This window comes from Eimeria necatrix, genomic scaffold, assembly GCF_000499385.1.
Source record: "Eimeria necatrix Houghton genomic scaffold, Enh_scaff189, whole genome shotgun sequence".
Lineage (NCBI taxonomy): Eukaryota > Apicomplexa > Conoidasida > Eucoccidiorida > Eimeriidae > Eimeria > Eimeria necatrix.
In genome coordinates, this window is record NW_013655083.1 from 12501 (window position 1) to 32500 (window position 20000).

Below are 20000 nucleotides of genomic sequence, written 5' to 3' on the forward strand. Positions count from 1 at the left end.
GCATGCGGCCGTGGCAGCAGCAGCAGCAGCAGCAGCAGCAGCAGCAGCAGCAGAGGCAACTCCTAGCTGCTGCTGCGGCAGAAACTTGCGCTGCAGCAGCAACAGCAGCAGCAGCAGCAACAGCAGCAGCAGCAGCAGCTTACCTGCCCGATGCTAGCAGCAGCAAATGGATTCATATCGAACTCTAGAAAGTGCTGCCGCCAATCTCGGCCCAGTTCCCTTCTCAGCATCTGCAGCAGCAGCAGCAGCAGCAGCAGCAGCAGCAGTAGCAACAGCAGCAGCAGGCCCTGGAGGCACCAGACCCAACAGCTCTACCGGCCAGCCTTGCACTCTGCGGCAGCAGCTACCTTCTGCGTGCTGCAGCTGCTGCTGCTGCTGCTCTTCCTACTACTACTGCTGCTGCTGCTGCTGCTGCTGCTGCTGCTTCTGCTGCTGCACATATCGTACCTTCTCCGCCTCCCCCGGCGGCATCGCATCGGCTCCATCTCTGAGCAGCAGCAGCAGCAAACACTCCACAACAAAACTCCTATTGCAGCAGCAACAGCAGCAACAGCAGCAGCAGCAGCAGCAGCCTTCAAAAGTGGCAGACAATGTGAGACTACAACAGCAAGCAGCAGCAGCAGCTGAAGCTACTGCTGCTGTTCTTTCAGGTTGGTGCCTTTCTCGCCGTCAGCAGCAGCAGCAGCAGAGTGGAAAGTGCTGCTGCTGCTGCTGCTGCTGCTGCTGCTGCTGCTGCTGCTGCTGCTGCTGCTGCTGCTGATTCTGGGTGTATGTACAGCATAAAGACTCACCGCGAGCGCTGCAGCGCATCGATGAGAGGCGCCGGCAGCAAATCTCCAGCAGTGCTGCAAGCAGCAGCAGCAGCAGCAGCAGCAGCAGCAGCAGCAGCAGCAGCAGCAGAGAGTATGAGCACAGCCGCAGCAGCAGCAAGAGCAGCAGCAGCAGAAGAGGCCTCAAGGCCCACTCATGAACAGCAATGCAAGTACTAACTGGCTTCCAAGTAGGGGCTTAGGGTTTAGGGTTTAGGGTTTAGGGTTTAGGGTTTAGGGTTTACCTTAGCATCTGGAGGCACTTCAGCGCTGCTCCTCTCATTTGGCAAATTTTATTTGTTAGCAGCACCGCGGTGGTTTCATCCATCAACATCTCCTGCTGCTGCTGCTGCTGCTGCTGCTGCTGCTCTTGCGGTTGCTGCTGCTGCTGCTGCTGCTGCTGCTGCAGGGTGCTGAGGAGGCGCGCTGCTGCTGCGGCATCCGCAGAGAGCCCTGCGGTGAGGTCGCCAGCAGCAGCAGCAGCAGTTCTGCTGCTGCTGCTGCTGCTGCTGCTGCTGCTGCTGCGGTATCTAAACTTCTGCAGCAAAGCCCTCCAAGTCAACCTGCTGCTGAGCTGCAGCAGCAGCGAACCAAAGTGAAACACACGAGACAAGCGGCTCGTAGGCAAAGATGAAACCCTAAGTGGTTTTGCTGCTGCTGCTGCTGCTGCTGCTGTTGCTGCTGTTGCTGCTGCTCCTGGCGCTGCTTCTGGCGCCGGTGAAGCTGCTGCTGCAGTTGCTGCAAATACTTGCGGTGGCGGTGCTGCCGCTGCTGCTCCTGGATTGGCTGCTGCTGCTGCCAATGGCGCTGCTGCTGCTGCTGCTGCTGCTGCTGCCGTTGTCAAGGAGTCTCCGTTGTAAAGTCGTTGCAACGCAGCAACGCTATCGAAGTCAGCAGCAGCGCGTTTTGCTGCTGCTGCTGCTGCAGCAGCTGCTGCTGCTGCTTCCGCTGCTTGGAGGTCCAGGTGAGTCCATTCGTTGGGTCGGGTTGCTGCTGCTGCTACTGCTGCTGCTGCTGCATCAGCAATAGCTGCCCCAGCTTTTGCTGCTGCTGCAGCTGCCTCCTGCTGCACTGCGTAAACAAGTGCAGCAGATGAAGGCGCAGCGTAGGAAGCTGCTGCTCGAACAGCAGCAGCAGCAGCATTTGCCGCTGCTGCTGCTGCTGCCAAACGATCCCCAGAGCCAAGAGCTGCAGCAAATCTCCAGGTCGCCAACAGCAAGACTTCTGCGGGACTTTCGTTGCTGCTGCTGCTCTTGCTGCTGCTGCTGCTGCTGCTGCTGCTGCTGTTCGGGCTGCTGCTGCTGCCCGAACTGCTGGCGCTGCTGCTGCTGCTGCTGTTGCTGCTGCTGCTGCTGCCGTCTTTAGATGGCATATGGCGCCATTCCCCTGCTGCCGCTGCTGCTGCTGCTGCAGTGTACGTAGACCCTAGGCCTCTGAAGGCGGCGCAGCCTGCTGCTGCTTTTTCTGCTGCTGCTGCAGCAACTATTTCTGTCGTTGCTGCTGTGGAACGCAGCAGTTGTGAGAGCTGCTGCTGCTGCTGGCTTGCTGTGGCAGCAGCAGCTGCTGCTGCTGCAGCCGCAACTGGCGGGCTCCAGCAGAAAGTGTACAGACACCGCAGGCCCCAGGAAGCAGGAGCCCGCAGTCCTGCGGCTGCTGCAGCGCAGCAGCAGCTGCTGCTGCTGCTGCTGCAGGTGCTGCAGCAGCTGCGAGCCCTTGTGCAGAGCCCCCGTCGCTGCAGCAGCAGTGGCCCCGGCGGCGGCCGCCGCAGCCGCTGCTGCTGCTGCTGCTGCACCTGCTGCTGCCTTTGCTGCTGCTGCTGCTGCTGCTCCCCCTGCGGGGCCCCGCCGCGTGTGCAGCGCAGCAAACTCTGCAACAGCAATAAATGCAACAAAGTAGCCCTCGAGCCAGCCAAGCCAGAGGCGCCACAGCAGCTGCCAGATGCTGCTGCTGCTGCTGCTGCTGCTGCTGCTGCTGCTGCCCCAGGCCCCCGCCCGCTTAAGCACTGCCACATCCAGCTGCTGCTGCGCAGCAAATAAAGCTGCTGCTGCTCTCGCCTCGCCATTGTCGCTGCCGCTGCACTCGCTCCACAGCTCCACAGAAGACGACAGCCACTCGTCTTGCTGCTCCTGCTGCTGCTGCTGCTGCTGCTGCTGCTGCTGCTGCAGTGGGGGCTGCTGCTGCTGGGGCTGCGCGGGGTGCTGCTGCTGCTGCTGCTGCTGTGCCTTGGGCTGCTGCAGCTGCTGCAGCTGCTGCACACTGGGCTGCTGCGGCTCCAGGCACTGGCGCGGCTGCTGCTGGAAGAGAAAAGCCTCCTGCTGCTGCAGCAAATGCTGCTGCTGCTGCTGCTGCTGCTGCAGCACCGGGCGCAGCAGCAGTTGCTGCACCGCCTCAGACCCGATCCCTTGTTCCATAGCCCAGCGAGTGAGTCGGTACTGCTGCTGCTGCTGCTGCTCCTGCAGCCACCGCAGCTCTGCTGCTCGCTGCTGCTGCTGCAGCTGCGCCTGCTGCTGCAGCAGCAGCCGCTGCTGCTCCTGCTGACGACGCATGTGCTGCTGATAAACTTGCTGCAGCTGGTCCAGTTGCTGCTGAAGCTGCTGCAGCCGCTGCTGCTGCTGTCTGTGGCGCTCATTTGCAGCGACAGCTGGGTCGTGATGCTGCTGCTGTTGCTGCTGCTGCTGCTGCTGCTGCTGCCGCTGCTTACAGATAGGTACACTCCGCGCTTCCGGCTGCCGAGTAGCAGCTGCTGCCCGTTGCTGCTGCTGCTGCTGCTGCGTGCGCAGCAGCACGTTGCCGTGTGGCGGATAGTGTGCTGCCACATTTTGCTGCTGCTTCTGCTGCTGCTGCTGCCGCTGCTGCTGCTGCTGCTGCTGCTGCTGCTGCTGCTGCTGCTGCTTGCGCCTCAGGTCGGTCAGCAGCTCGGGGTTCCACCGGGTTACAGTGCGCCTGCTGTTGACGGTGCTGCTGCTGCTGCTGCTGCTGCTGCTGCTGCACCCGTTTCTGCTGCTGCTGCCGCCGCCAATCTCACGGTGGTTGCGGTCTAGTGTTGCTGCTACAGGTGTTGCTGGTGCTGCAGTTGCTGCTGCTGCTACTGCCGTTGTTGCTGCTGTTGCTGCTGCTGTTGCTGCTAGCGTTGTTCCTGCTGTTACTTGTGCCCTTGTTGCTGCTGTTGCTGCTGCTGCTGCTCCTACCGCTGCCTTTGCTGGAGCAGCAGCTGTTTCCTGCTGGCTGGAAAGTTTCTGTAAGCCGCAAGAACTGCTGCTGCTGCTGCTGCTGCTGCTGCTGCTGCTGCTACAGCTGCTGCTGCTGCCACTGGTGTTAAAAAGAGCGCCAAATGCGGTGGTCAGTGAGCTGTTGCTAGTTAGCAGCGGCGCTGCTGCTGCTGCTGCTGCTCCTGCTGCTAATGATGCTGCTGTTGCTGCTGCTGTGGTTGATGCTGCCGCTGTTGCTGTCGCTGCTGCTGCTGCGGAAGGCAATGACTGGGGCCGCTGCAGCCTGCGGCTGCTGCTCGCTGTGCTGCTTCTGCTGCTGTTGCCTCCGCTGCTGCTGCTGGTAAAGCTGCTGCTGCTGCAGCTGCTAATTGTTCTGCTGCTGCAGCTGCTAATTGTTCTGCCGCTGCTGCTGCTGCTGCTGTCACAGCTGCAGTTGCTGTTAGCGCGTCTGCTGCTGCTGCTGCTGCTAACCCGACCTAGTGTGCGGCTCGCAGCAGCCGCAGCCGGCCGGCCCATGCCGCTGGTGCTGCTGCTGCTGCTGCTGCTGCAGCGGCTAGCGCCACTGCTGCAGCAGTTGCTGCTAGAGGCTCCTGCTGCTGCTGCTGCTGCAACTGCTGCGCATTCCTGATGACTTCATGGGGCGGAAGTGCTCCCAGAGAGCACAGCAGCAGGTAAAGATGCTGCTGCTGCTGCTGCTGCTGTTGCTGCTGCTGTTGCTGCTGCTGTTGCTGCTGCTGCTGCAGGCTTCAAATACAGGACAGACCACGCTGCAGGGTAGGTACACCGCCACACTGCAGCAGCAGCCGCTGCTGCTGCGGCTGTGCCTTTCTACTGCGGCTGCTGCTGCTGCGGCTGTGCCTTTCTACTGCGGCTGCTGCTGCTGCTGCTGCTGCTGCTAGGGGCAGCAGCAGACAAGTTTTCCGGGGATCGGGTTGGCAAAAAGGGATCCCGATGTAGCTGCTCCAGCAGCAAGACCAGCCGCTGCTGCTGCTGCTGCAGCAACGGCAGCAGCAGCAAACGATGCAGACCCCAGTTCGTGTTGGCCCCAAACGCTGCTACAGCAGAAGGGGAAAAAGGATATGCGTAAACTGAGCAGCAGCAGCAGCCCCTACCCCAGGAGCAGCAGCAGCTGCAGCAGCTGCTGCTGCCATTGCTGCTGCATGCACGTGCTGCAGCGGCTGCTGCTGCCGCCCCACACTAATGGCGAGTCTTCTTTGTTTCTGCAGCAAAGCACAAATGTAAATCATTAGAATACTTTATTGCGCAGTTGTGGGGTGTATGTACACCAGAAGGAACACCCCCGAGCGGACAGCAGCAGCAGCTGCTGCAGCTGCTAGTTCTGCACTCGAGACTCTGCCAGCAGCAGCAGCTGCTGCTGCTGCCGCTGCTGCTGCTCACCGACACTGTGCTGCAGATTTACAGACAGATTAGACCTAGGAACGTTCTGTTTAGCTGCTGCAACAGCAGCAGACAGCGGAAGGACAGCACAGCTGTGCCAGCTGCAGCACAGCTGCAACAGCAGCAGCAGCAGCAAGGCTAGCAGCATGGGGTCCCGGCGGCAGGCGAGACCTGCTGCTGCTGCAGCAGCAGCAGCAGCAGAGCCAGGGTCTGAGGCTGGCGCCCTGCAGCAGCAGTCAAGAGGTGGAAGCACGTGTGCAATCGTTCGCGTGCTGCAGCAGCAGCTGCAGCAGCACACAGCAGCAGCAACTGCAGCAGCAGGAACGCAGCTAAGTGGCGTCTGGCGGCGGCAGCAGTCTGAGCTCTACAGCCGCGCCCACTCGGGGCGTATGTACACCCGGGAGCTGCCTGCGTTTGCAGACTCGTGGCTGCTATTTGCTTCAGGCGAGCAGCAGCAGCAGCAGCAGCAAGCAGCAGCAGCAGCAGCAGCAGCGGGCGGTGCTTCCAGGCGGCAGCAGCAGGAGGCCGCGCTCTTTCAGCAGCTCCTGCTGGCTCTGGAAGAGGAAGCATGCGACCTGGAGCAGCAGGCAGCAGCAGAACAGCAGCAGCAGCAGCAGCAGCAGCAGCAGCAGCCGCTGGGGCCAGAAGCCACAGCTAAGACGCTGCAGCAGCTGCGCAAGGGGCGGCTGCTGCAGCGGGGCCGCTTGTTTGCTGCTGCCGACGCAGACACGGAAATATATAGCAGCAGCAGCGACGAGGAATGCAGCAGCAGCAGCAACAGCAGCAGCAACCAGGGGGGTTGGCTGCTGCAGCAGCAGCAGCGGTTTGCTGCTCCGCTGCTGCCGCTGCGCGCTGCCTTTCGGCAGGCGCGGCGGCAGCAGCAGCAGCAGCTGCGGTCGCAGTTGCTGCTGCTGCAGTGGCTGAGGTCGCGGAGCCTCCATGCGCTGCAGCAGCAGCAGCTGCTGCTGTCGACGGACGGCATCGCTGCAGCAGCAGCAGCAAACGGAGCAGCAGCAGAGCAGCTGCAGCGCATGCAGCAGCAAAGAACTGAAGTTGTGGGGCCCCGCAGGGAGCTGCGGCTGTGGCAGGAAGCAGCGCGGTGTCTGTCCACCCCGTGCTGCAGCTTCGTGGAGCTGCTGCTGCAGAGCAGCAGCAGCAGCAGCAGCAAGTCGGCGGTGCAGCTGCTGCTGTCGAAGGACGAAAGGAAGGAGCTGCTGCAGCTGCTGCAGCAGCAGCAGCCCCTCAGCCCGCCCCCCTGCTTCCTGTCCCACGGCTCCGCTGCTCTCAGCTGCAGCAGCTGCTTCTTCTGGCTGCTGCTGCAGCAGCAGCAGCTGCAGCAGCTGCAGCAGGGAACCTGCGTTGCACGCAGCGGGGGCGTCCACAGCCATCTCGCTCGCTTCCTGCTGCTGCAGCAGCAGCTGCTGCTGCGGCTGCTGCAGGCTGACGCCGCCCTGGAGGAGTTTTCTCCTGCTGCTGCAGTGGCAGCTGAGGCAGCAGCAGAAGCAGCAGCAGCAGCTGCTGCTGCTGCTACTTCAGGGGCCGCTGTCAAGAACGCCGCAGATGGGCAAAGAGTATACATGGGTGGGTTGCTGCTGCTGCTGCCTGCTGCTGCTGCCTGCTGCTGCTGCCTGCTGCTGCTGCTGCTGCCCCTTTTGCTGCTGAAACGCCTGTTGCTTTTATACTGCTGCGGCTGCTGCTGCTGCTGCTGCAGGCAGCGTGGAGTGTATATACAGCTCCTTGTGGGGAGGGGGCTACAGCAGCAGCAACAGCGCGACAGAGCTGCTGCTGTGGCTGCAGCAGCTGCAGCACTTGCACCCGTTGCTGCTGCAGCAAACAGCAGCACCCCGCAGCAAGGAGAGACGCAGGAAGTGGCAGCAGCAGCAGCTGCTGCTGCACGGCAGCAACAGCAGCTTTGCTGCTGCACCTCTCTCCCGCGCAGCAGCAGGAGAAGCAGCAGCAAGCAAACCCGTATCGCAAGACACCTACAATGCGTCTCTCCTCGCAGGCAAACCCTAAACCCTAAACCCTAAACCCTAAACCCTATCTGAGCTTTGGGCCCGCATACCCCAAGAACGCCTCTGCTAAACCCTAAACCCTAAACCCTAAACCTTAAACCCTCAGTGCAGAGTTTACTCGCACACGAACAAGTGCCTAGCTGACTAGCCATTAGACTTAGGGTTTGGAGTTCAGGGTTTAGGGTTTAGGGTTTAGGGTTTAGGGTTTAGGGTTTAGGATTTTTAGTTTTTGTTGCGTGCGCGTGGTTGGCCAGATGGTGGACTGGAAATACAGCAGGACGGCGACAGCAGCGCATCTGAGACGGAAGCAGCAGCAGCAGCAGCAGCAGCAGCAGCAGCAGCGGATAGCTGCTGCTGCTGCCTGTGCACCGGCAGCAGCAGCAGCAGCAAGTTTGCTGCAGCAGATGCTGTTGCGGCGTACAAGGGCTTAGGGTTTACACACTTCAACGACTGCTGGCGCATGCAGCCCCGCAAGCGCCGCATGCGGGTGCTGCTAGGTCGGCAGCTGCTGCAGCAATTGCAGCAGCAGCAGCAGCAGCAGCAGCAGCAGCAGGGAAGGGGTAGCAGCAGCAGCGGTTGCAAGAGAGAGGAAGCCGACTTAGAAGAGGACAGCGAAGGTGGCGCAGAGCCCGCGGCTTCTGGTGCAGCAGCAGCAGCACCAGCAGCAACAGCAACAGCAGCAACAGCAACAGCAACAGCAGCAGCAGCAGCAAAAGCAGCAGCAGCAGAGGACTTGACAGTGGAGTACTCCAGCAGTGAAGATTCCTTCTGCGGATTTGCCCGCGATCAAAGTGCCTTTCGGTCAGCTTGCTGCTGTTGTTGCTGCTGCAGCTGCTGCTGCTGCTGCCGTTATTGCTGCTGCAGCTGCTGTCTTTACCGGTGCTGTTGCTGCTACTGCTGCTGGGCTTGCTGCTGTGGGCGTTTTACAGTTGCGCCGTTCCCCTTATACCCAAGTTGCTGCTGCTGCTGCTGCTGCTGCTGCTGCTGCTGCAGGCGCTTCCGAAGGAACTGGGTGTCTTCTGCTGCTTCTCGCTGGCAGCAGCTGCAGCAGCAGCAGCAGCAGCAGCGCGACTCGGCGCGGACCTGCACGAGGGGCGGAGACGCCCAGGGGCATGTGCTGACTGCTTATTTGCTGCGGCTGCAGAAGGCTGCTGCAGCGCGGCTGCAGCAGCAGCAGCAGCAGCAGCAGGGGCGGCACAGCAGCAGCGAGTTGCTGCAGCAGCTGCGTCGCCGCCCCAGCGCTGCGGTGTATGCGCAGCTTGCACGCCGCTCCCGTGTCTCTCTGCTGCGGCACCGGGCTCTGCAGCAGCAGCAGCAGCAGCAGCAGCAGCAGCAAAAGCACAGCCGCAAGCGCAGCAGGGAGGCCGAGGGGGGATCGGGATCGTGTCTTCTAGACTTAGAAGGCCAAGAGACGATCCCGCTGCTGCAGCGCAGCAGCAGCAGCAAACGAAAGGAGACGCAGCTAGCAGCAGACAGCAGCAGGAAGGTGCTGCTGCGTCTCCACCGCAAACCCCGCGTGCGCTCTTTCGAGCCCAGCTGGGCCCTGAGCAGCAGCAGCAGCAGCAGCAGCAGCAGCAGCAGCAGCAGCAGCAGCAGCAAGCAGCAGCAGCACTTCGGGGTTGCAGCAGCAGGAAACTGGCTGGGCCGAGAGGTTCTTTTTGCTGCTGTAGACGAAGCAAAAGTTGCAGAAGAAATGCCGCATGCAAAAAAGTTTCAAGAAACACTTGGGGGAATGGTCCAGACTCTGGGGAACAGGTGCCTGCTGCTGCTGCTGCTGCTGCTGCTGCTGCTGCTGCTGCTGCTGCTGCTTCTGCGGTTGTAGCTGCTGTTGTTGCTGCTGCGGCTGTTGCTTCTGCAGATTCTGGTGCTGTTGTCTCTGCTGCTGCTGCTGCTGCTGTCGGTTGTGCTGCTAAGGAAGGGGCCTATGCCCTATAGTACTGCTGCTGCTGCTGCTGCTGCTGCTGGTTAGTTTGTTGCTGCTGCTGGCCTTTTGCTGCATGAAAACTTGTTTTGCTGCTGACGAGGCGACTCCCACGTACAATTTCTCAGCGCAAACTCAAAACAGGGTTTAGGGTTTAGGGTTTAGGGTTTAGGGTTTAGGGTTTAGGGTTTGTGCGTAGGCGGGAATACTGCGTTGTTATCGACGATAAGACAGGCAGCATTTCTATTTATCCCTGCAGCCGCCTTTCTTTCTTTTTGCAGGAAACCCCCGAGCAGCGGGCCAAAGACTTTGTAAGGGTTTAGGGTTTAGGGTTTAGGGTTTAGCGTTTAGGGTTTAGGGTTCAGGGTCGGGGCTTTAGGATTTACGGTTCAGGTGCAGCTCTGTCTTACAATACCTTCCATTTAGGGTTTAGGGTTTAGGGTTCAGGGTTCGAGGTCAGGCGCTTCCACTGGGAGGCCCAGGGTTAGGGTTTAGGGTTTAGGGTTTAGGGTTTAGGGTTTGTGGTGTTCAGTATGCGCTGCAACGGGAAGAAATGCAGCGGGGCTTTGACGGGCTTCGGGTGTCTCTACACTGCCGCTCTTTGTCTCTCCGTTCTTTGTTGGAAGTTGGCTGCCACTTAGGTCCTCAAGAGCTCAAGTATACGAACCAAGTGAGGGTTTAGGGTTTAGGGTTTAGGGTTTAGGGTTTAGGGTTTGGGGTTTAGGGTTTAGGGTTTAGGGTTTGAGGTTTAGGGTTTAGGGTTTGGGGTGGGGGGTTTCTGCGTCGGTCTGCGGGCGCGGGGCGAGGGTTTGGAGCTCGGGGTCTGGTGCAGGGCTCTAGCTCAGCTGTGCTGCTGCTGCTGCTGCTGCTGCTGCTGCTGCTGCTGCAGGCGCGTCTGCAGCTGCAGCAAACGGGGTCTTGGGTTGCTGCTGCTTTTGCTGCTCGCGCTGTGCCGGTGACTGAGGGGCAAATTGAGGTGTCTAGACACCTGGCGCGGTCTGCTGCTAAACCCATTAGGAGCCGCAGCGAGTTTGAGAGTTTCTTCACAAAAGCAGCAAGCAGCAGCACTGCTGCTGCTGCTGCTGCTGTTGCTGCTGCTGCTGCTGCTCACGGCATCCCGGCAGCGCTGCTGCGCAAGGCGCACGCTGCAGCAATAGCTGCAGAAGCTGCTGTCATTTCCCTTCAAGAAGGAATCTGCAGCAAAGAGATGTGAGCAAACTCGCCGAGGGTTTAGGGTTTAGGGTTTAGGGTTTAGGGTTTGGATGTTTCACTCTGTTACTGGTCATCCGGTCAGACAGCTCCACGTGCACTGGAAAGCAACAGCATTTAGCGCTTAGGGTTTAGGGTTTAGCGTTTAGGGTTTAGGGTTTAGGGTTTGGGGTTTTTGTGTGCAGCTTCGAGACAGAGATTTTACCTGAGATCCTTCGCAGCTACTATCTCAAGTCCCACCCTCTTCTGTCGTAAGCCCTAAACCCTAAACCCTAGTTCTCAGGCCCAAACCCTAAACCCTAAACCCTAGCCGCCAAACCCTAGCCCCTACTCCTGAAGCCATAAACACTCAATTTGCTCATGAGCAGCAAAAGGAGGTCCTGCGTACTGCCGAGCTGTGTTTGCCGCAGTCTTCTAGGGTTTAGGGTTTAGGGTTTAGGGTTTAGGGTTTGGGGCTTGTTTGTCTCAGGAGCTGCTACATAACAGCCCGCAGTGCCTATGCTGCTCTGCAGCAAGACGAGCAAACCGCAAGAAACAAATCGCGTGTGATCACGGGAGGGGTAAACCCTAAACCCTAAACCCTAAACCCTAAACCCTAGAGAGGCGCTCCAGGCTGCAAAGCCGCGAGCGCTTCTTTTGTTTATTTTAGGGTTTGGAGCCATCGCTTAAGATGCTTCTCGCATCTGCAGCTCGTCGGTGGTTTAGAGTCTAGCGTTCAGGGTTTAGGGTTTAGGGTTTAGGGTTTAGGGTTTAGGGTTTGCGATCAGAGCGTCCGGGATCCAAGCGCGGGCTTGTCTTCGACTGCATTGCTGAAGCAGTTTAGCGAGTGCAAGGACGCTGCAGCTGCGAGCGGCCCGGCAGCAGCAGCAGCAGCAGCAGCAGGCATTGGTGCAGCAGCAGCAGCAGCGCCGCAGCAAATGCTGCAGCAAATGCTGCCTCGATTTAACCCCAAAGCCACTTGTGTTGAAGAACTTTTTTGTCTTGACGATTTGGTGCCGCTGCAGCTGCTGCAGGACGGCTCGGCGCAGACGGGCACTGCTGCTGCTCCGGTGCTGCTGCTGCTGCAGCAGCAGCAGCTGGACCCGCAGCAGCAGCAGCAGCAGCAGCGGCAGCTGGCCCACTGGGGCGAGTTCATTGCTGCTGCTGCTAAGCATGCTGCGCTGCAGAAGCAAATTGGTGCTGGCAGCCACCTCAGCAAACAGCTCACGCTGCAGCAGCTAGCCAGACTTTTGAAGATTCTGAAGTTCCTTTGTCTTCTTCTCAAGAAGCAAAGACGCTCCTTCTCCAGCCAACAAGACGTGAGGGTTTAGGGTTTAGGGTTTAGGGTTTAGGGTTTAGGGTTTAGGGTTTGGGGTTTGCGGGGCTGCGGTTTTCGCCACCGCGGGCGGCCGCAGCAGCGCTGCTTCGAGCCCAGGAAGCTGTGGGCCCAGGGTTTGGGGATTAGGGTTTAGGGTTTAGGGTTTAGGGTTTAGGGTTTAGGGTTTGTGCTGCAGCTGGCGAGGCAGCTGCGGGTGGGGCCGGAGCCCCCTGGCCACGCAGTGGCTGCGTGGCTGCAGACGGAGTTTTTGAAAAAGGGTTTTGACGAGAAGTACAGCATGCCCAAGGAGTACCAAACCAAGTACTGCTAGGGTTTAGGGTTTAGGGTTTAGGGTTTAGGGTTTAGGGTTTAGGGTTTAGGGTTTAGGGTTTGCGGGGGTTTGGTGTTTAGGGTTTGTGAGGGTTTAAGGCTTGCTAGGGCTTAGGATTTAGAGTGTGTGAGAGTTTAGGGTTTGCCAGGGTCTAGGGTTTACGAGGGTTTAGAGTTTCCTAGGGTTTAGGGTTTGCTAGGGTTTATGGGCACCGAGACTGCAGGAGGTTTACACCCTTCAGTGGGTACGAGGGGAAGCCAGGGCACAAAGCATGGACAAAGGGCTTAGGGTTTAGGGTTTAGGGTTTAGGGTTTAGGGTTAAGGGTTTAGGGTTTAGGGTTTGGCGAGGGCGTTTAGGGTGCTGATGACGATCGCTTGGGTTTGCTGCGCGTTGTCTGCGGACTTCAAATTTGACTTCACGACTCTTTTGGAGGTGGAGTTCAACAACGAGAGAACCGCAAAGTAAACCCTAAACCCTAATTTAGGGTTTGAGAGTCACCAAAGCTTGGCAGTGGCTGACTGGGGGAATTAACCCTAGTTTAGGGTTTGCCAGCTCCTCAGCATAATAAAGCCTTCGCGCAACCCCCTGCAGCTTGCTGCTGCTTCACCGGACAGCTCGAAGCAGCAGCAGCAGCAGCATCAGCAGCAGCAGCAGCAGCATCAGCAGCAGCAGCATCAGCAGCAGCAGCAGCAGTGTTGTCGTTTGTGTGCAGCTTCGCGGCGTGTGCTTCTCTCATTGGTATGAAACCCTCACGCACCAACGAAGTAAGTTCACTCAGATATGGGTTTGGAGTGAGGGTTTAGGGTTTAGGGTTTAGGGTTTAGGGTTTCTTTGGAGTTGACGTCTCTAGAAGGCCGCACTGGCCGGGGCCGTTTATTGTTAAGGGTTGTCGAGGGTCTAGGGTTTGTGTAGGGTTTAGGGTTCGGTTATAAGAAAGGGTTTGCCTACTAGGGTTTAGGGTTTGTTCTCCAGAGTTCATCCGAGGGTTTAGGGTTTGCTCCCTAGGGTTTAATGCCTATTTGGGCCTAGGGTTTGCTTTCCCAGGGTTTAGGGTTTGCTTTCTAGGGTTTAGTGTCTACTTGGGTCTAGGGTTTGCTTTCTGAGGGTTTGGGGTTTGCTGTCCAGAGTGTACTGCCTTCCCCCCAGGGTTTATCTCCAGTGTTCCCCAGGGTCCCGGGTCTCGTTCTAGGGTTTAGGGTTTAGGGTTTAGGGTTTAGGGTTTGTGGTTTGCAGATGGAATACCAGCTGTCGTTTCCTTCGCCTTTAGTGCAGCTGGAAAGTGCTTCGGACCTTTCAATGTCTCTACAGTCCGTTTTCGAGGAGAAGAGAAAGCGGCGGCGCTAAACCCTAAACCCTGCACGCTAAACCCTCGCTAAACCCTAAACCCTAAACCCTCTAAACCCTAAACCCTCGACTTCGGGTCCAAACCCTCGCTGTTTGGCGAGCAGCCGCAAACTTAAGTTGGGCGCTGCGGTGTACGTACACCCCGTGCACCCTCGACACCCAAACCCTAAAAAGGAGTTTCTTTTCTTTTTATTCAAACCCTAAAAGACAATATCTTGTCTTTCGTTCAAACCCTAAACAACAACTTCCTTTCTGTTTATTTATTTTAAAAATGCTTTTCGACTTTTTGTCTAAACCGCTGCCGCGGGGTGTATAGGCAGCTGCTCCGGCGTCGCTGCTGCGGTGTATAGGCAGCTTTCGGGTGTATATGCAGCTTTCGGGTGTACAGGCAGCTGTGGGGTGTACAGGCAGCTGTGGGGTGTATAGGCAGCTCTCGGGTGTATCGGCAGCTGCTGCGGGGTTGCTGCTGCGGTGTACAGGCAGCTGTGGGGTGTACAGGCAGCTGCTGCTGTGAGGTGTATAGGCAGCTGTGGGGTGTACAGGCAGCTGTGGGGTGTACAGACAGCTGGGGTGTACAGACAGCTGCAGCAAGAGTCAGCTCTCAGGGTGAATTCCATGAGCAGCAAGTTGCTGCTTCAGTTTTTCATTCTTTTCAGTTAGTCTTTCTGTTTCTTCTTTGTACTTATTTGCTGCTGCTGCTGTCTCCTGCAGCAGCGAGTCCATCTCAGCCAGAGCCTCAGCGGCTTCCGCTAGCCTGCGCGCTCCAAACCCTAAACCCTAAACCCTAAACCCTTCGAAGCAGACAGCTTGCAGGGGCCTCACTCTGCAAGGCCGCCAGCAGCAGCAACGGCTGCAGTGCCGTCGCAGCAGCAGCAGCAGCAGCAGCACTAGACAGAACAGCAACAGCAGCGGCAGCAGCAGCAGCGAAAGCGGCAGCAGCAGCAGCACGAGCAGCAGCAGCAGCGATAGCAGCAGCAGCAAGAAACTGACTGCGAATTCTGCAGGTCTTCTTTTTGCTGCTCTTCCAGCTCATTTACTTTCCGCCTGCAAGCCGAAAACCCTAAACCCTAAACCCTAAACCCTAAACCCTAAACCCTAGTTTCAACCCTCCCCTGACTGGCCCCTTGCGAACTTGCTCTCTTCTAAACCCTCAGCAGTCGTCCGCAGGTGAAAACCCACTCCCTGGCTTTACAGCCTAGGGTCTAGGGTTTAGGGTTTAGGGTTTAGGGTTTACTTGAGAGCCTCCACAGTGGACGCCAAGGCCAAACACTCGCTTTCAAATAATTCTTTTTCTTGTCTTGCTGCTTTCAATTCGCTTTGCAAAACCAGCAGCTGCTGCTCCCTCTCGCGCGCTGCAGAACACAAACCCTAAACCCTAAACCCTAAACCCTAAACCCTAAACCCTAGGCTTCAAGAAAAACCCCACCGTCGCCGTAAGCTGCTGCTGCTCGCGAGTTTGGCATTTGCCGTTCCACTTCAGTCCTACCAGCGCCCCCAGAGACTTTCTGCTGAACTAGGGTTTAGGGTTTAGGGTTTAGGGTTTAGGGTTTAGGGTTTGGTACCTCCAGCAGCAAGCTGAAATGCCTCCGCTCGATATCTCGAAAGGCCTCGAGGCCCTAAGAAGCTGAGTTGCTGCTCCGGCGCTTCCTGCACAGCCAAACCCTAAACCCTAAACCCTAAACCCTAAACCCTAGGCACTGGACCTAAACTGTAAACCCTAAACCCTAGCTACAAACCCCCGGATTCGGCCCGTGGCTGGGGTTGGGTCCGTTCTTACCGACTGCGTTGACGCTGCTGCAGTTGGGGGCTCCTGCTGCTGCTTTTGCTGCTGCTGCTGCTGCACTTGCTGCTGCTGCTGCTGCTGCTCTTGGCGCTGCCGCGCCCGGTCAAGCTCTTCCTTGAGCTCTTGCTGCAGGCGTTCCTTCTCTTGCTGCAGCAGCAGCAGCTGCTGCTGCTGCTGCTCGGCTTCCTGCTGCAGTTCCGCCCGCTGCTGCTGCAGCTTCTCAACCTGGGCAAAGCACCCAGTCCTAAACCCTAAACCCTAAACCCCAAACCCTAAACCCTAAACCCTATCCAGTGAAGCAGTAAGAGGCAAAGATGGCAGTAGGCGCCTGCCAGGTCAAGGCTGAAGGGAGTCAACCTCACGGCCTAGGGTTTAGGGTTAAGGGTTTAGGGTTTAGGTTTTAGGGTTTAGGGTTTAGGGTTTGAGACTTGAGTACTCGCATTGCCTGAGTGGCCCTTTGCTCTTCGGCGGCAGCAGCTTCGTCCTGTTGGAAAATCAAGAAGCCGCACCAAACCCCAAACCCTAAACCCTAAACCCTAAACCCTGAGCCCTAAACCCTAAACCCTGACCGCAAACCCTAGGACAGACCTGGGCTGCGAAGAGCTGCTTCCGCAGCGAATTCACTTCTGCTGCATGTTGCTGCTGCAGCTGTGTTAGCTGCTGCTGCTGCTGCTGCTGCTGCTGCTCCCACGAGCTCCGCTGCTGCTGCAGTATTCGGGCTAGCTCTTCGCGCTCCTGCTGCTGCTGCTGCAGCTGCTGCTGCAGCAAATGCTGCTGCTGCCGTGCTGCTGCTGCGTCTTTCTCTGCTGCGGCTATTTTATCAAGTGAGGGTTTTGAAGCGCCAGTGAGCATCGCCTGCGCACCTCAAAACCCTAAACCCTAAACCCTAATCCCAAACCCCAAACCCTAAACCCTAATCTCCAAACCCTACATTAAAAGAAGCAGTACAAGTGTTTGTACAATATATATATATATATTGTATAAACCACAATTTAGGGTTTGGAGCAATAACAAAGAAGAGAAGCAGATGCCCACATGCAATTCATCATTCTCGGACTGCAGCTGCTGCAGCTGCTGCTGCTGCTGCTGCTGCTGCTCAAAGTGCTGCTTCTCCAGCCGCGCAGACATGGCCTTCGCGTCCTGAAAGAAATCCATAGACCCTAAACCCTAAACCCTAAACCCTAAACCCTAAACCCTAAACCCTAAACCCTAAACCCTAAACCCACCCTAAACCCTAAACCCTAAACCCTAAACCCTAAACCCTAAACCCTAAACCCTAAACCCTAAATACAAACCCTAAACCCTAAACCCTAAACCCTAAACCCTAAACCCTAAACCCTAAACCCTAAACCCTAAACCCCTAAACCCTAAACCCTAAACCCTAAACCCTAAACCCTAAACCCTAAACCCTAAACCCTAAACCCTAAAACAAAACCCTAAACCCTAAACCCTAAACCCTAAACCCTAAACCCTAAACCCTAAACCCTAAACCCTAAACCGCAAACCCTAAACCCTAAACCCTAAACCCTAAACCCTAAACCCTAAACCCTAAACCCTAAGCTGACCACTGCATCGAAGAAATAAACCCGAGCCCTCATAGGTCGCGGTGGCCGGCGGATCTGCTCACTGCAGCCCTCAAAGCCTAAACCTCAAACCCTAAACCCTAAACCCTAAACCCTAAACCCTAAACCCTTACATTAAGCTGGTGGGTCAGCTGACTGTTGATGGCCTTGAGACGCTCCACTGTTTCTGTTTGCTTTGCTGCTGCAGACAACTCCAGTTTCCTGCAGCAACAGCAGCAGCAGCAGCTGCAGCAACTGAAACAGCACTTGGTGCAGCAGCAGAACGTGCGGCAGCGGCACCTGGAGTAGCAGCAGCAGCAGCCGCAGCAGCACACAGTATTTGCTGTTGCGCAGCAGCAGCAGCAGCAGTTCCTCACTCTTTCTCAGCTCTTGCTGCTGCTGCTTCTGCTGCAGCACTCGAACGGCTGGCCTCCGCCTCAGCAGCAGCAGCAGTGAGTCGCTGCACCTGCAGCAGCAACGGCACCGCAACAGCAGCAGCAGCAGCAGCAGCAGCACTGGTCAAACCTGGCGCCGCTGCAGTAGCAGCAGCAGGCGGCAGCAGCAGCAAGTAGCTGGTTTGCAGCTGCAGACGGCTACACGCCTCGCTCTTCCTGCGAATAATTTAGGGTTTAGGGTTTAGGGCTTAGCGATTAGGGTTTAGGGTTTAGGGTTTAGGGTTTAGAAATACTTTGGCCTCCAGCTGCGCCACAACTTTGTTTTGTGCTGCTGCATCTGCAGAGAGCTGCTCATGGGCCGCCTTGAGCGACTTGTAGCCCTGAGACACCAAACCCTAAACCCTAAACCCTAAACCCTAAACCCTAAACCCTAAACCCTAAACCCTAGGCCCTGCACTTTAAGCTGCTTCAGTACAGGCTCAGGGCGCAGCAAAATGAAAAGCACAGTCTGTACTCAGCAGCAATGCAGCAGCAGCGGCTGCTGCTGCTGCTGCATCAGCACTGCAGGCAGCAACAACAGCCAGCATCATTGGCTGCTGCTGCTGCAGCAGCAGCAGCAGCAGCAGCAGCAACACTTACATCGCACTGAGCCCGCAGCCTTTTAATTGTTGTGTCTGCTGCTCCCAGTCGATTGGCTAGGGCGTGCCCTTCCTGCTGCAGCTCCGCGTACTCCTGCTGCAGCAGGTGCTGCTGCTGCTCCTGCTGCTGCAGCTTCTGCTGCTGCTCCCGCAGCGACGCGTTCAGCAGCTCGATTGTCCGCAGCAAGTCCTGCTCGTGGTGCTGCTGCTGCTGCAGCTGCAGCAGACATCAAAGCAGAAGCTGCTGGAGCAGACGCGCGTGCTGCAGCAGCTGCGGCCTTGCTGCTGCTGCAGTTGCTGCTGCTGCTGCACAAAGTGCAGCGGCAGCAGCACCGAACGGTTGCAGCAGCATGGCAGCAGAAGCAAGAACACAACTGCCAGGCTGCTGCTGCGGGTGCTGCTGCTGCTGCAGATGCTGCTGCTGCTGCAATTGCTGCTGCTGCTTTTGCTGCTGCTTCGCCGCTTCCTGCGTTTCTCTTCATCTTGGCTTTTCAGATCTAGGGTCTACTCTCGAAGATTCACGGACTAGGGATTAGGGTTTAGGGTTTAGGGTTTGCGGCTGAGGGTTTGGCTTGCCTGCTGACGCAGCTGCTGCAGCTCCTCGTCGGGGCTTCGCTGCGGGTCTAAGAGAACTGAAAGCTGTTCGGACTTGTGCTGCAGCTGCTGCTCCCGCTGCTGCAGCAGCGTTTGCTGCTGCTGCAGTTGCTGCTGCTGCGACTTCAGCAGCTCCTGCTGCTGCACCAGCTGCGCCTCCTGCTGCTGCAGCTGCTGCTGCTGTTGCTGCAGCTGCTGCAGCATCCGAGCCTCCTTGTCCTGCTGCCCCACTACCCCGTGCATCGGCGCCTGCGGACTAGCATCTGCTGCTGCTGCTGCTGCTGCTGCTTTCTCTGCTGCTGCTGCTTTCTCTGCTGCTGCTTCTGCTGCTGCTGCTTCTGCTGCTGCTGCTTCTGCTGCTGCTGCAGGAACAGGCGTCGGCGGGGGTGGGGGGTGCACAAGGGGAGGCACAGCATCTGCTGGCTTCTGCTGAAGTGTAGCAGCCTTCTCTGGCTCCGTCTGCTGCTGCTGCTGCTGCTGCTGCTGCTGCTCTTGCTGCTGCTCCTGCTGCTGCCTCTGCTGCTGCCTTTGCTGCTGCTCCTGCTGCTGTTCCTGCTGCTCAACCAGAAGCGAAGACTCTGCTTCTCCTGTGTCCTGCGCGCCGTGCTGCTGCTTAGGCAAAGTTTCCTCTTGCTGCTGCTGCTGCTGCTGCTGCTGCAATGAATTCAGACCCTCTGCAGCAACAGGGGTGGTAGACACCGCTTCTACTGTTCCTGCTGCTGCTGCTGCTGCTGCTGCTGCTGATGGTCCCTTAATTTGGCCTTCTACTGGCTCTTGCATTTCTCTGCGGTCAGCGGTTGTTGCTTCACTGGTTGCATGTGTGGGCGCTGCTGCTGCTGCTGCTGCTGCTGCTGCTGCTGCTGGCGCTGCTGCTGCTGGCTCTGCTGCAGCTGAGGTGTCCTGTGGTTTTTCGGCTGCTGTGGGAATGTCGGCCGTTGGCTCTGCTGCAGCAGCAGCAGCAGCAGGTGCTGCTGCTGCTGCTGTTGCTTCTGCTGCTGCTGCAGATGGCGGCAGAGGTAGTGGGCTTCCCCACAGATCTTCTGCTGCTGCTTCTGCTGCTGCAGGTGAAGCTGCAGCTGCTGCTGTCTCCTCCCACAAATTAGATCCTGCTGCTGCTGCTGCCGATGGCGTCTCTGCTGCTGCTGCTGCTGCTGCTGCTGCTGTTGCTGCTGCTTTTGCTGCCGCCTCTACAGTGGGAAGCTGCTGCACCTTCAAGTCCGCTTCCAGCCCCTGCGTCCCCAACCCATCACAACTTGCTGCTGCTGCTGTTTCTCTTGCTGCTGCTGCTGCTGCTGCTGCTGCTTCTGCTGCCTCAGCTGATGCTGATGTTGCTTCTGCTGCTTCTGCCGCTGCTGCTGCTCTTCCTTTCGCCAGTGCTGGCTCCAGCTGCAAAGGCTGCTCTGCTGCAGCAGCAGCTCCAGCAGCACGAAGGTCTTCACCCCAGTCATCGAAAGGTAAGAGGTCCTCTAATTCCTGCTGCTGCTGCTGCTGCTG

General features: G+C 57.9%; 3 protein-coding genes across 3 annotated transcripts in view; 1 reads left to right on the forward strand and 2 right to left on the reverse strand.

The window, feature by feature from the left end:
• Window positions 1-390: 390 nt before the first annotated feature.
• On the reverse strand, window positions 391-4534 carry ENH_00024270 (ABC1 domain-containing protein, putative; the record flags this gene model as incomplete). The annotated part of the gene is made up of 4 exons (XM_013584644.1): window positions 391-487; window positions 792-845; window positions 1055-2453; window positions 2602-4534. 4 exons carry the CDS (start codon window positions 4532-4534, stop codon window positions 391-393), a joined length of 3483 nt encoding a protein of 1160 aa, XP_013440098.1.
• Window positions 4535-11478: 6944 nt separating this feature from the next.
• On the forward strand, window positions 11479-13534 carry ENH_00024280 (hypothetical protein, conserved; the record flags this gene model as incomplete). Its single annotated transcript, XM_013584645.1, has 5 exons — window positions 11479-11859; window positions 12055-12179; window positions 12547-12651; window positions 12855-12906; window positions 13424-13534. The coding sequence occupies 5 exons, from the start codon at window positions 11479-11481 to the stop codon at window positions 13532-13534; spliced, it is 774 nt and encodes a 257-aa protein (XP_013440099.1).
• A 594-nt stretch (window positions 13535-14128) lies between these two features.
• The window catches only part of ENH_00024290 (hypothetical protein, conserved), a gene marked incomplete at both ends in the record, with an annotated part of 7948 nt that continues 2076 nt past the window's right edge, over window positions 14129-20000 (reverse strand). The window contains 12 exons of the mRNA XM_013584646.1: window positions 14129-14288; window positions 14525-14578; window positions 14769-14886; window positions 15097-15181; window positions 15312-15542; window positions 15906-16172; window positions 16353-16457; window positions 17014-17101; window positions 17257-17345; window positions 17568-17654; window positions 17914-18129; window positions 18546-20000. The exon at window positions 18546-20000 is cut by the window's right edge and continues 2076 nt beyond it. Of these exons, the coding sequence (XP_013440100.1) occupies window positions 14129-14288; window positions 14525-14578; window positions 14769-14886; window positions 15097-15181; window positions 15312-15542; window positions 15906-16172; window positions 16353-16457; window positions 17014-17101; window positions 17257-17345; window positions 17568-17654; window positions 17914-18129; window positions 18546-20000 (2955 nt within the window). The remainder of the gene's footprint in view (window positions 14289-14524; window positions 14579-14768; window positions 14887-15096; window positions 15182-15311; window positions 15543-15905; window positions 16173-16352; window positions 16458-17013; window positions 17102-17256; window positions 17346-17567; window positions 17655-17913; window positions 18130-18545) is intronic.